Here is a 14,323-nt window from a genome sequence, read left to right as displayed (position 1 = left end):
TAACTAATGACAGGGTTTCCATGGAGGATTTCTCCCATGACTTGTTGTGGTGGTGTTCTTGACCTCAATACCTCAAACACCCCCAGTCGTTATCTTTGGCATTTGTGCAGAACTCCTCCTCAGACATGCTTTCCCTTCATGATTACTACAAACAGAGATGGCGTCAGTTGTTCCTTACCTCAAACATCTCTCGTTTCACCTTTAGATATGCTTAATCGGTGGAAATCTGTGAGTTTCCCCAAGGCTGGTATCTTCCCAATCTGTTTCCTCGTGGAAATAATCATTACAACCTGAGAGGATGAAAGCCAACTGGGTGGATGTAAAAGACTGCACAGCAGTTCACATGTTGTAAATGTTAGGTATTGTCGGCTGTTTATTTTCGCACTCTGTGCTTTCTCTTCTTGTTGCCCTGACATGAACTGACATTCTGGACAGCACACAATATCTTTAGCTGTCAAAATAAATAAAGGTTCAAACTTCAAAGCATATTTCTGAAGGCCCAAAGCTGTGAAGATCGGGCTTTGTCACTCAACATCAAATGAAAAAGGAAAATGGTTGCATGTTGAGGTGTCATTAGGCGGCAGCTGTGAATCTGACCTTTGATTTGTCACTGAAAATGAGCCCAGAGCTCAGGTTCTGTAGACAATGTACAGATACACCGTGAGAAGCTGATGTTCCCCTTCAGATACATTTTACTCTGCTATGATTTATATTTTACTTGTGTAGTGTGATTTTTACCACATAAAAAGTAAAAAAAAAAGAAAAAATCTGAAAAGGGGCTGAAGGCACATCAACTCTTTCTCCATCATTGAGAAAGTCTAGGTCTGGCCTCATGCCCCACCCACTACTGCTGCTTGTGCTACACTGACTGATCGTGTACTAAAATTGGTGACTAGCAAATGTATAAGAATGGTAAGTGTACTTAGCATCTATTATTTGTTCATGTTGTTTGTCAGCTGGATAGCTTGTAACTGGCAGTGACTGACACAGCTAATGCTAACTCCCACTCTGTGTATATGATACTGAGCCTCTGATTGGCTCACCCTAACCCTATTCAAACTCACACCTCATGCTTAAACCTACCCAACCCGAACAACCCAAACCAATGAAGGTAAAGAGTACTGACCAATCAGAGTCAGAGCAGAACGGGTCATGACTTCGCTCAAGTCAAACCAAAGTTTATGACGCTTGTGCGTTTTGTTTGGCAAGATTATTTTCATTAATGAAGAGCACTTTTACAATGTAAATGTAATCATGAGACTATTTACATATTAACAAACCTTTGAATACTAAATGAAGGCAAAGTGTAGAGCTATATATAAGCCATTTTAACAAGGTATTTGTACTTATTTTGAAAAAAAAAAAAAAAAACATCAGACAATTTATTACTTTTTATTAAGTTTAAAACATGACTGGAGGTGGACTTGTATGTCCATTTCCAGCTTTTAGGAATCATTCCTGCTTCATTCTGTGATCCAGGCCAGACATTTTAGGGGACATAAACATGAGAAAAACACATTTTTGAGAGGAAGGGTTCTTTAAAAAGTAACCAGCAACAGACAAAAATGACTGGAGAATGGAAACAAATGCTACATTTTCAGTAGTTTTATTGAAAAATGCCTCTTCTGTTTCAGAAATAAATAAGAAAATAAGGCTGTGTGGAATTCACAAAATGTGCAGTTAAAACATGAGAAAAGCAATTCTATGTCCATAGTCTTGCAACCAAATCCAAACTGCATAGATAGAAAACAACAACTATATTCTGACTTCCTCAGTAAATATACAACACAAACATGCAATTCCACCTTTGGTAACAAAACAAAATTAAAAATAAAACAAAACAAGTTTGGTATGTTACAATAAGTCAGATTATCATTTGGTTTACAGGCCTAACAAAACATCACAATGAACTAATCTTTGGAGACCAAATCAATTCTTTTTTTTTTTTTTACTGATGGAGGATCTGAAACAGCTTTATGTACTGAAGTTGACAAAAACAACATGGGTAGCCTGAAAGTGTTCAAAAACATACACACCGTACTTCCTTCAACAAACTCTCTGCTGGTTTTCACATGATTAGTGCATTACACATTTGAGTCCAATAAACACTTGCAGTTATATTACAAGCAGACACTTAAAGGGAACACTTAGCAAGCACACAGGTTTGTAATGAACGAACATGAAGGTTTGTTTTCATCTTGCTAAACTTTGTCATGACAAAAATATATGTTCAATATAGCCAGGGGTATCAAACCCTTATAAGTACTTGTTTTTGTTCTGAAAAATCACTTCATCCTCACATGAGTGATCATGGTAGGTATTTCAATATTACACTTTCTTAGAACTCCTTATTGTAGCTATGATGCTAGTGTTTCTGTTTTGTCCTGTGGTAGTGATCTCTTTCCTCGTAGGTTTCGTGAGATACCAGGTGACTGTATTGTCTCAAACTCTCCAGCTGGCTCCACAGGCACTACCTCAGGTTCAGGCTGGTAGCGGCCGGCTAGAAAAGTATTTGGGACGGCCAATCAAAAATGATGATTTCTTCTACAACTTTTCACATGCACTATTTAAATTATATTGCACTATGGAATTCCAAAAAAATTCCCTGTGTCAAACTATTGCTTCCTAAAGTACCAAAAAAGCTAAATAAAAAAAAAAAAACTGTTTCAAATGCTGTGATGACATTTACAATAAAATCCATCAAGCTATTGGATAATAAGACGTAGTAAAATAACCAGCTCATACTACGAAGGACACATGGAAATGACAGGAAAGCAACATTTAGCATTGATTTGGTCAACGTACACAAACAACATGATGATTAAAAAGTACAAATGGAACATGCTTTAGTCTGGACCAGAGCTGTTAGCTGATAGTATGGATTATTTGAGGTGAGGTTGTTTGAGGTACTAATCAATAGTGAGTGACAGTAGGTAATAGCTGACACACTCCAAGTTTGGAGAAGCAACAGGAGTACTAGCAAGGAAGCTAAGCGATGTACTACTCTGGACAGGGTCAGCAACAAAATCTATTTTAGACACTTAATAATGAATATCAATACAGTTAGAATGTTTTCACTGCTTTTACATTACCGTCAAAGAGCCTTTTTTAACAGGAAACTGCTGATATGTAAGCCAAATATCACTTTCTGTAACTCATCCAGACTCCATTGGTAAAATCAGTCATTTTACCTCACAGAACACTGGAGTCACATGTCTGACACTGCCTCGATCGGTTAGTTAGTTTGTGTTATTGTGTTTTAAAGTTGAGTTTAACCAAAGTCACCCAATAATTCAAACAAACTAACACACCCAGGCAATGATAGACTAGCAACTCCCATGTTCTGTGAGTTAAAATGACTGATTTTGCCAGTGGAGTCCAGTTGAGCAAGAGAGGGCAATATTTGGCTTATATAACAGCAGTTTTCCATCTGAAAAAGATGTCTGATAGCAAAATAAAGCTGCAAAAATATTCTAAATATAGTGTACCCTTCTGTACAATCCATTTCTTTTAGGTGGGTTTTTTAAAAAAAATTTTTTAAATTATGTTGCTGATGCTGTCCACAGCGATACATTTCTTAACTTCTGTGATGCTTCTCCAAACTGGCGGTGTGTCGACTGGCCTCTACTATGGGTAAGACACTGACCATCTATAAGAAGCTCATACAACCCCACTTTAAATAATCCGAACTTTCCCTTTAAGTCACTTAAGGCTTCGTAAACAGAGGTTATGCTGGTGGTAAGTAAGCAGAGGGTTACGAGGCACAAGCTCAATACAGATGTTAACTTGATTTTTAGTGACATGTCCTGGTTCATACAATCATTTACAAGGCACAAAAATTAGTTTTATTTACACATATCACCTCTACATTAACGTTGCTTTCAGTTATGAAATCCCCTTTGTTAGTAGCTGTTTTGCTTGGTATTGTACATGCTCCTTCCTTCGTAGAAATGTAGAAAGTCCCTGTTTTATTTTTCCAACGGTTTGTGGTTCAAGATGCAAACAGGCCAGCAGGTTGCCATCACTGTAGCTTGTAGCTGTGAGATGATGTTAGTGCCAGTCCGCTCCGTTCTGTTTTTTTTTTTGGCTTTCGTAATGTTTGTTTTTAATGTTCAATTTATGTCCATGGTGATACATGCCCCAAAGCAAATGGGCAAACATCTCAGAAACAGGACTTCAAAGTGTAAGCGGCACAGGTGACTTAGAAGGTTTACTATGCCAAACCTGAAAATAGTTCAAAGAAGGTGTGAGTTTTCTGTGGAACAAAGTTATAAGCATCTTATTTGATTTAATGCAAGTCATCATTCACCTCTAGCTAGAATGCTTCACATGCCAGTTTTAAAATTGTACATCAAATGTATGGAGGTATTGGAATATTGTGGCTCCTAATCGACTGTTAGCTAAACCCCTCTGGTGAACAGAGATAGTTCAATCTTAGCTTCGCAAGAGTAGCTAAGCATGGCTTGCCTGTCAAGCTTTAGATTTTGCCATATTTTAACCTTGTTTTGTTTTATTTGTTGTTTTAATGGTAAGTTTAACAAGAAGCCAAGGGACAAAGGCGTAAGCTGCAAACATTACCATTCTTGGCTAACTATCTACAGTTACGTATGTAGGTGCATAGGTAGCTGAATGTTACCTACACGGCCAAAAAGAATTTATTCTTCAGTCATTTCTTATTCTAAAGGCCTTTGGTATCGTGACTCAAACACTAACACATTTGTTCAAAAATAAGAACAATTAAGTGTACAACCTGGGCCAAGTATGTCTTTTAGAACATTATCACGAATGTACCAAACAATTACATGTTTGGGAGACTATTTTATAGCCAGAGGTTGTGCTTTCAACCAACTCATGGAGCAAATGTTAGTTTAATTAGCTAGCTAGTCACAGCTGATAAAATCTGCTAGCGACTATTTCATCTGTTAAATCACGTTATGTTTAGTCATGCAACTTTCTTAATCACTCTTTGACATATATCCTGTGTCTTCCAAGAAGTTATAACAGCTAGCTAGCAGTGGCTGGCAGGAAACACACAATTTCCTTGAATAAATAATGGATTTCTTTGTGTTTGAAGATTGTTGGAAACATTTGGGATAATGTAAGTACTCTAGCGTTTTTAGACATTTTAATGAAAAAATGTTATATATAACGGCTTTAAATTACCAATGTTCCATGCCAGAATAAGAGGCTTGACAGGCAGAGCACCAGTAAGTGGGGCTTAGTGAACAGCCTATTGAACTTATTAGGGAAATGGTTTTCTGTTCAAAAATCAACACTTCCATTCATATCTCCATACATTTCAAAGAAAGAAGTAGTGCACTGAGTTGCAAATGTAATTAGTCTGCATACACTTAGTCTTTTATCTAATGTAGTACCATGCAGCATCTAGACAGTTCTGAGTGTACCTGTGTATCCTTGTCCATTGTAAGGAATGCCAACACACTGAGAAGAGTCGCAATATCCAGGGGGTCCAGGTGGTCCCCTCACCCCTGGAGTACCCTGGCGACCTGGAGGGCCACGAGCCCCAGAGGAGCCAGAAGGACCTGGGGGTCCCGTTCTTGACTCTCCTGGTGGCCCTGCAAAGGGGAATGAGAAGGTGAGTAAAAGCAGTTTGAAAAATCTCAGCACAAAAATCCACTGACATCACCCGTAAATCTTCAGTGAAAACGGTGGGGGGAGCGCAGGACTGCAGCACTGTAATTTACATTTTTCAATGGCTCAATTAAAAAGCTTGACCAAGACGAAAAAAAAAAAAAAGTCTGGGGCTGTGTGGAGTTACCCCCCTCCCGACCGGCCCCGTCTGTCTAGACGGTAAAAACTCAGGATGGAATTTTCCCCCGCTCTCTTTTTTCTGCCTTAAGTGAGCCCATGTGTTGTCAATGAAGCCACCAAAGAAAGCTCATTGTACAACAATCTGAATCTCCCACACACACATACACACACACACACACACAGTCATACACACATACGGTGCACACACACACGCACACACACACACAAAAGTGAGTCATCAGTGTGGACTTCCTCTGACTGATACTCAGTTGTTTCTCACTTCATTCACAGAAACAGACTGTTTGGTGTTGTTGGGTAGACATCAATAGATGCCTGTTGTTTTGTAAAATCTTCCCCAGAGAAAAGAGATCTCCTGAAGTGTTGAGCGCTTCAGACAAATAATGCATATCAATTGGCACTGAAAGAAAAACAAATAAGCCTAATATGATTTTTTAACAAATGTTTCTAAAACTGGATCATGGCCTTCACTAAAAACTGATTCAAGATTGTTTTAACTCTTGACACAGAAATTCTCTCCTTAAAGCTACTGCAAGGAACTTTCATATTGTGTTGATTTTGTAGGCCCCCATGGACAAAAGCGCTTGTGTTTCCACCAGCATAACCACAAAATATAACATCAAAACTAAAATTATGTAAATCTTTCCTCCTGCTCCTTTATAACTGGCTAATGCACTACTCACTGTAACTTTGGCTGGGGAAATGTAAACACAGACATGTTTCATCTGATGTCAAGAGAATCTAACCCAGTGGCAGCTATTAAGAATAACCATATAGAGATAGCCAGGCTTCTCACCGATGGCCTTGTTCGCTTATAGGTCATATAGAGGCATCATTAGTAATTAAGATTGTTTCACAACCAGTTAAAAACTGATAGTGGCTTCAATACTTTCAATTTACTGTATAGCATTTCTGATATGCACAGTGTTTGGAGAAGCTCAGTATATACGAGACAGATTTTTTTTAAGAAAGGAAAGAATTGGTAATATGCTTGGGTTTTCTCCAAAAAATTTATGCAGTGCAGCTGCCCAAACGAAGGTGCCTGAGCTGAGATGCATACACTGCAGGTAAATTCTGGCCTCTGGCTGGAATGTGTCATTTTAATTGGACTAACGGGAGCACTCTGTGTCCTCGAAAGGTGAAAACGCTGTCACTGAAACTATGTTTTAGTATGAAGATAAAGTTGTAAGAGAACAGTGGGAGACCTGCAGACTGCCTGCAGCTGCTGGAGAACTATGTTCATGTGAAAATGTGGCCTATTTCAACCCTGAAAGGTCTTACCTGGTGGCCCATTTGGGCCTCTTTGTCCTCTGATACCATTTCCTGGAGATCCTCTCTCTCCCTTCTCTCCTGGCAAACCTGCATAAAACCAAAGGAAAGAGTTTAAATCACTTTCACACCAATAAAGCGTGGTTTTGGAAAAAAGCACCAATATCTGGAAATGAGTAGAAATCTAAAGGTCATGAATGAAACACAAGAAGAGCAATATTATTTTGCAATGTTAACTTGAATCATGTGTTGAAAACACAGCGTAATGCAGTTATGTTGTTATTCCACTTGTGTTGGTCAAACACTACAATCTACAGGGTTCATATATACCACCATGACCTTAATTCACTCAATGAATTCACTCAACTCACCAGTTATTTTCATGCTTACTGGTTTGTAACATAACCAACAATTCAGAAAAAGAAGACAGATACAGTACCTCTTTCTCCTTGGCTTCCAGGTAAACCTGGGTTTCCAGGGAAACCAGTCCGACCAGGTTGTCCAGGCTCTCCACGGGTTCCTTGGTTTCCAGGAGGGCCAGGAGGGCCGGGTGGCCCTGGAGAGTTGCTACGATATCCAGAGGGAATCTGGTTGAGCATCATGTCAATTCTGCTCATCTGACCTGCAAGAGAGGATCAAAATTAGTTTGATCTGGATGATATTCATGCTTTAGCAACTTCAGATTATTTTAAGTGGGGCTGCCTGAGCTACTTTATCCATAGTTAGTGTATTACCTACAGTGTCTGCTCAGTACACCCCAAGTCAGAGAAACAAACAGGAGTAGCAGTGTAGAAAGCTTAGCAGTGAACTGCTGTGGACAGGGTCACCAACAGAACAAATTTTAGCCATCTAAAAACAGTCCATCTAAAAAAAAACAGTATCAGTTTAAATATATGCTATATTATATTTTATATTTCCACTGCTTTACTTACCCATCGGACAGCCTTTTCCGATGGGAAACTGCTTTTCTACAAGCCAAATATAGCTCTATTTCCAAACCAACCAGACTCCATATGAGAATTCATGCATTTTACCTTGCAGAAGACAGGAGTTGCTGTATTGACTTTTTAGTTTGTTCGAGGCTTCGGTAAACCACCTATTCCTGTGCTTACAGGTAAAAATACTAATTTCACCTATGGAGTTGGTTGGTTTGGGAGAGCAGTATTTGACAGCGGTTTCCAATCAGAAAAGGCGGTAAATCAGTGATAAATATAGTGTACACTTATACTGATATTGAGTTTTTTGGTGGCAAAAAGATGTTTTCCTGCTGACCGTGTCTACAGCATTTCTCTTCTCTTCTTCTCTTGCTGCTTCTCCAAACTGGAGTCATGTCGACCTAGACTGACTATCAATAAGTACCTCACACAATCCCACTTCAAATAATCCAAACTATCATTTTAAAATTTCTTAAAAGATTAAGACAAAGTTGTGCTCACTGTTCACAAGCTGTTCACAAACTTGTCTGGCAATGGAGCGCATCATGTTCTGGGATGCAAAGTCTCCCTGGAAAACAAAAACATTTGCATGAAGAGGCTGTATTGATTGTCTCATTTATGTAACTGGTGTATGGTAATTTAATCAAACAGCACATACCCTCTCTCCTTTCTCTCCTTTAAGGCCAACAGGTCCCTGTTAACAAGAGGAACTGCGTTAGAACAAACAACAATCTTGACCTCACCTGAACATTTTCTTGTTCTTGTTCAAACCGACCAGGCTGCTTCAATACTAGCAAGAATTGAAAAATGTTATTTGAGACCAAATTTCGATAACTATGGATGAAATCTCATAGTGTCAGTGAGCATTTAAGCATGCAGCACGCTTCTACCCAAATCTAATAATGCAGGTGATTGGCTGTCAAACATTACATGTTGTAGAGGCTTGCAAGAAAAAACATTATGATACGACACCGGTATTGTTTTGTTATTTAACATCAGGTCTTTGAACAGCTTCTTCCTTTCAAGTAATCAAGAATAACTTTAATGTAATGTGTAATATAATCTTCTTTTCCTTAAAATGGATTTGGTGTCAAAAAAGTATTGTTCATGAAAGCCAAGGCATCAGTACCAGTACCCATAAAAAAATTTTCATCGACACACGCCCCTTGCACTGCATTGGGAGGGCTGAAAAGCAACAACTGTTGCTGGTTTTATTCTATTTATATTCACTCTCACTTCCTATTTTACTGCTTTGATTCTAATTTTATCATTGTAGTTGTCTCAAGTTTCAAATCTTGCTTCCCATCTTAACTCTTGCCATTCTTTTTCTTTCTGTTATTGCCAATATTCATCTGCCCACTTGCCCTGACTGAGAAGCACTTTGCTTTAACTCCAGGTGTTTTTAAATGTGCTATATAAATAAACTGACTTGACATGTGACCATTATTTGTGTCTTCTTATTCTGTACGTACTGGGTTTCCTGGTTCTCCTGGTTTTCCTGGTTTTCCGGTAATTCCTGGTACACCTGGATTTCCAGGGCTTCCCTAAAAGAAACAAAACAAAGAAAGAAAGATTGGTGTTTATTTTAAATTACTGCACAATAAACATAATTGCGGCGTTTAACTCCTGCTCCCCGTTAACATTTGTGTAACGAGCCTACGCTTGGTTCTATGCTTTGACATCTGCAGTGTGGGGGGGGGGGGATACATAGCACAAGCAGCCACAAACACTAAAGAGGAGATGGAAACACACATGCCCAGCAGGGATAGGATGCACACACACACACACACACACACACACACACACACACACACACACCCACCAGGCACTGCTAATGAGTGTTAGAGCACTCAGGATGGTATAGTGCATTTGAATTCTATACTGGCACGCTGCCTGTTGGCACGATGGCTGGATAAGTAGATTCAGACCTCCACAAGCCACAGAAGAAGAAAATGAGATGCATGCACCATCGTTGTAACAGTGGAGGACCCTACAGACTACAGTCTGTGTTTTTATGTGCTGTTCCAGCAGAGTGCAACTGTGGAGCCAGAGGAGTAATTGTTGCAGATATATCAGGAAATAAAGCACGCTCCAAAGAATATTTATTTGGCTCTTAACTCCACAACACAAAGACACACATACACACTCACCATAGGTCCTGGTGGGCCTCTGGGTCCAGATGGTCCCTCCTTTCCTGGTGGCCCCTATGTAGAAACAACATACAATCACACATGGGTTACAACACACTGGGGAGCCCATTCATGCAATACATCAGTGTCATGACTTTATATTGCTCTCAGCTCTCAGTCTGTCTTTTTGAATTACATTTATAGAAGTGGTGGCTCAATTCTTCTGGCTGACGCAAGTGAGAACATGCAGCGCGACTACAAAAACTACTCAACACTACTTCTGTATACGCTGAGCTGAGTGGGTGATCACATGCAAAACATTAGCTTAACTAAGTGTTGGATCCATGCGAAGCCTTTGAACGCGGTGTGTGTACATTAAACAGGCCTGGAGGCAGATCTTACCCGTGCTCCGCTTGGTCCAACGGGGCCCAGAGGACCACGTGGCCCTGGAGAACCCTGGGAAAAAAGTAGACACACTTAATCAAACACTAATGATCAGGAACAACACAGTTATACAGCTCCCTAATGCCTCTGTTGAGCTAGAATCTGCAAGAAAAATCCAGTTTCCCAGTTATTTAGCCAAAGATAATATATCATCTTGTTAGTAAAATCTGGAACAATTTCCCTCTTGTCTGTTGACACATGGTGTCTAGTAGACATCTGCATAGACAGTGCTGTTACAATAAACGTTATTGTGTAAAAAGTAACTGAGACAATGTTGCCAATAAACTCTGAAGATCATAGAGCAGGACATCCTGCCATGTCTGAATTCACGTATCCGTAGGCCAGAATAACCAGTGGTGATGTTCTCTCCAGTTGGATGCTGGTAGTTAGCAGATTGACCTCAGCTGGATGAATGAACGGCTGCTCAGCCAAGAGATGGCAACATAATCTCAACCCACTCAAAAATGCCCTTAAAGTTCCCCTGTAATGTGAAATGGGTTTGGTTTAAACTCAAATCTGCTTCTGACTTGATAAAACAAATAATTTGAAGAACTCTGATTCAAAGATTCAAAGCTCCGGCTGGTTGTCTGACAGCTGCTGAGACACTGAATCAAAGACGAGTCCTACACTGTACGCTGCCAGACTCCATTAAAAAATTGCTCAATTTAAACGTTATAAATGTCTACTCATTCCAAAAGATTATTAATGATTTCTTAAGACTGATAAATCGACACTAACTCATTTGGTGAAACATTCATCACTAATTTGAAGTTTAATCTACATGAAAATGTGCAAACAGAAACGTCACTCTTGCCTATACACACTGTGGCTGTGGTGTTGTTGTCAGAGTATCAAGTATTTCAACTTACAATGTTTCCTTAATCTCTGATGACATATTACGGTCATATTACAGTCATTTTATGATAAGTTAATGGAAGTTAATTGGTTAATAGAATTAATTGCATAATCTTCGTAATAACTGTCCAAGCACAATCACACCCAAGTCAAACCCAATACATGAAAGTGAACAAAAGCTAAATCAATTACATGGTTAGAAGGCTATTGTGGATTTGGGTTTCCAGAGGCTTTGATCTCACATTTGCTTCTGACTTTAAAAAGCAGTGATAGAAACAATTTGAAGAACTCTGAATGTTATATTAATGGTAGGTCTGGTTTTATTTTACATTCATTTTCATCCAAGAAGTCCTCAGAATGACATCTACTGTACATCTAAGATGCTCATGCTTCAGACAGACTGTAAGTCTTCACCGAGTCACGATCATCTTCAATTACCATTCTGGGAAGAACACGTTCCATTCCCTATTTCCCCTTTGGTAACACGAGTCTGTGCTCCATAATAATTTAACTGCATCACTGGCCCTCTACTGTTTGTCAATCAACAAGGCTGATTTGAGGAGTGTGGGGCTCCCTGAGGATGGCATGGTAAACCTCCCACTCCGAGTGTGGTTTCAATCTGGACCAAATCCAGGCTCCAGTAGCAACGCCGCTGCTCTCTATGGATACTATCCTGCTTCCTGTTCATAAACCACAAAATGAGAGGGGAGTACTTACTTGCAGACCAGACAGGCCTGGGTCTCCAGGATCTCCCTTTGGTCCCGGGCGACCCTGAAGGTGGGGAAAGAGGAAAAGAAGCTTTAGTCTTTGTTTACCCTCTTTAGTCTGTGATTGTGATTGATTTCATGTTTTGACAAGAACATCTGCAGGTAAGGAAAATAAAGAAGCAGTCGAGCTGCCTGGCTAGAAGTAGCAGTGGAGAGTAATAATGTGTTTTGACTGTAGCTATAAATCTCACTCACACCCACATTCATATCAGCAGGAGCACTTATCATAAGTGAAAGTGTCTGTCATATAAATATACATCAAATCCTCCTTGGCCGGACTTGTACAGTGTTGGGGTAACTTACAGGTTCTCCAGGTAGAGACAGTCCGTTAGGGCCCTGTGGACCCGGTGGTCCCATTGAGCCTGGGAGTCCTGGCTCACCGCGTGGACCCATTGCACCCTACAGCATAACCCAGACACAAGACATGTTTCATAGTCACACTCTTTACAAAAGACTGTTTCTTGTACAGACATAGATAATTAATGTGTAACAGTGGAGATGAGACTTTAAGATACTTTTCACAGCCCCCCTTTAAATCATGTTAAGGAAAAATATACAGTTGATAACTATATTCTAACTTTTTGTCTGTGTTATCTCATGCTTGTGTTACATCAGTTTCACCTCTTATGTTTATCTGGGTCATGTGATTGCTTCCCATTTGCTGTGCTACAATACATCTGTAGCTACACCTGTTTGTCTGTTCCCAGCCCTGATGAAGACCTGCAGTGGTCAAAACATGCTGGCATTTTAAATGATTTAGCCACTGAAATAAAGGATCCTTAAGTCTGCCATTTGTCGTTGTTACCATTTATTTTTGGCCTGGGATGCCCTACTGATTAAGCAAAGTATTTTATATTTGCTAAGTATTTTTTATGTACTTTGCAAGACAAATAAACAAACATTTGGAGATCAGAGTTGTTCTTTGTTAGGTCAAAGCTGGATGGACGTTATAACAAATCATCCATCTTTGCTCACTACATCTCAGTCGTTTTTTCCCCTCAGGCATGCATAACTTCTTTTTAAAATGCAAAAATGTGAAATTATCTGTTCTCCTATCAGTATCAGGCATGAGAAGCAGATAATTATTGGTTATCTGTATCAGTTGGAAAAACAAAACATATTGTGCATCGCTTATGTCAGCAAGCCTTGTTGGCTGCGATATGGTTCAGTTTATTTGCCTAATACTTACGGTGAAATAAAAAGAGTTTAAAATTCAAAATCTGTAAATAAAAAATGCTCAAAATGATGTAAGGTGTTACTCACAGCGGTGCCGGGTTCTCCTCTGTCTCCTCGTGGTCCCTTAGAGCCGGGGCTGCCCTGGAAAAATGAGGAGCCAGAAATGCAGAGTGAGTGTAACAACAGCAGCAGATTCCAAGAGCCCTAAAACCCCAAGCCCTGCAAAATCCTCACCGGAGCTTAGTGAGGTTACCAAGCACACATATTCCAGACTTCTCCTCATGACCTTTTTTTTTTTACTGTTGTTTTTCCAACAGGCATTTATCGTTTGACACTTCTCCCTGAGCCCACATTTCACTGCATGCCACTGGTCTCATCTTCAACTGCTCTTTCCAAAGGAAAAGAAAACATTGCTCCTGATGTGAGGGACATCCTCGTCTACTTAAGTTCAAACTGTACAGCACAAGGCAAATGTCAAATAGCTCATTATGGCTGTAGCGTCCCTAAAACATTAGTATGGATTTATCGTCATCATCAAAAGAAAACTACTTTATCAGGTGAAAACAGATAAGGATAACAGTGTCTTTACCGAAGGTCCAGGAGGCCCCTGAGGGCCAATGCTGTCCTGTGTGCATGTGCAAGAGTGGGGAAGGGAGGGACACTTGGCCTCATCTCTCTGAAAAGGAATTTAGAAGATAATGAAATTAGAAAAGAGAAATAAATACATACATACAGCTGCACACATCAGGGAAGCATTACAATATAGTCCATTTCACACCCACTCACTAATAATTGAGACCGTGGTGATCAGCAGAATAGAAGAAAAAGAAAACCCTTGATGTCATTTTGTGACAGTATCCTGGCAAATCGTGGTTCTGACTCTCGTTGAAGTGTAAGAAGAGGAGACAGTTTAGAAACCCTGCAGATGTCATGGTGGAACAGTGGCTCAAGTTGAAAA

The 14,323-nt window shown here is 39.7% G+C and overlaps 1 protein-coding gene across 1 annotated transcript in view; it reads right to left on the bottom strand.

Moving 5' to 3' along the window:
• Positions 1-1,590: 1,590 nt before the first annotated feature.
• col12a1a (collagen, type XII, alpha 1a) overlaps positions 1,591-14,323 on the bottom strand; it is a 71,778-nt gene continuing 59,045 nt past the window's right edge. The window contains exons 54-66 of the mRNA XM_084742958.1: positions 13,955-14,041; positions 13,453-13,506; positions 12,493-12,588; positions 12,140-12,193; positions 10,526-10,579; positions 10,145-10,198; positions 9,467-9,538; positions 8,653-8,688; positions 8,496-8,562; positions 7,499-7,681; positions 7,072-7,149; positions 5,406-5,576; positions 1,591-2,500 (exon numbers count right to left, since the gene is read on the bottom strand). Coding sequence (XP_084599084.1) covers positions 2,358-2,500; positions 5,406-5,576; positions 7,072-7,149; positions 7,499-7,681; positions 8,496-8,562; positions 8,653-8,688; positions 9,467-9,538; positions 10,145-10,198; positions 10,526-10,579; positions 12,140-12,193; positions 12,493-12,588; positions 13,453-13,506; positions 13,955-14,041 — 1,149 coding nt within the window. The 3' untranslated portion in view covers positions 1,591-2,357. The remainder of the gene's footprint in view (positions 2,501-5,405; positions 5,577-7,071; positions 7,150-7,498; positions 7,682-8,495; positions 8,563-8,652; positions 8,689-9,466; positions 9,539-10,144; positions 10,199-10,525; positions 10,580-12,139; positions 12,194-12,492; positions 12,589-13,452; positions 13,507-13,954; positions 14,042-14,323) is intronic.

The sequence above is a fragment of the Lutjanus erythropterus genome, chromosome 18 (genome assembly GCF_056507025.1).
Source record: "Lutjanus erythropterus isolate fLutEry1 chromosome 18, fLutEry1.hap2, whole genome shotgun sequence".
In the NCBI taxonomy this organism is placed as follows: domain Eukaryota; kingdom Metazoa; phylum Chordata; class Actinopteri; order Lutjaniformes; family Lutjanidae; genus Lutjanus; species Lutjanus erythropterus.
This window is presented reverse-complemented; position numbering and strand designations above follow the sequence as displayed.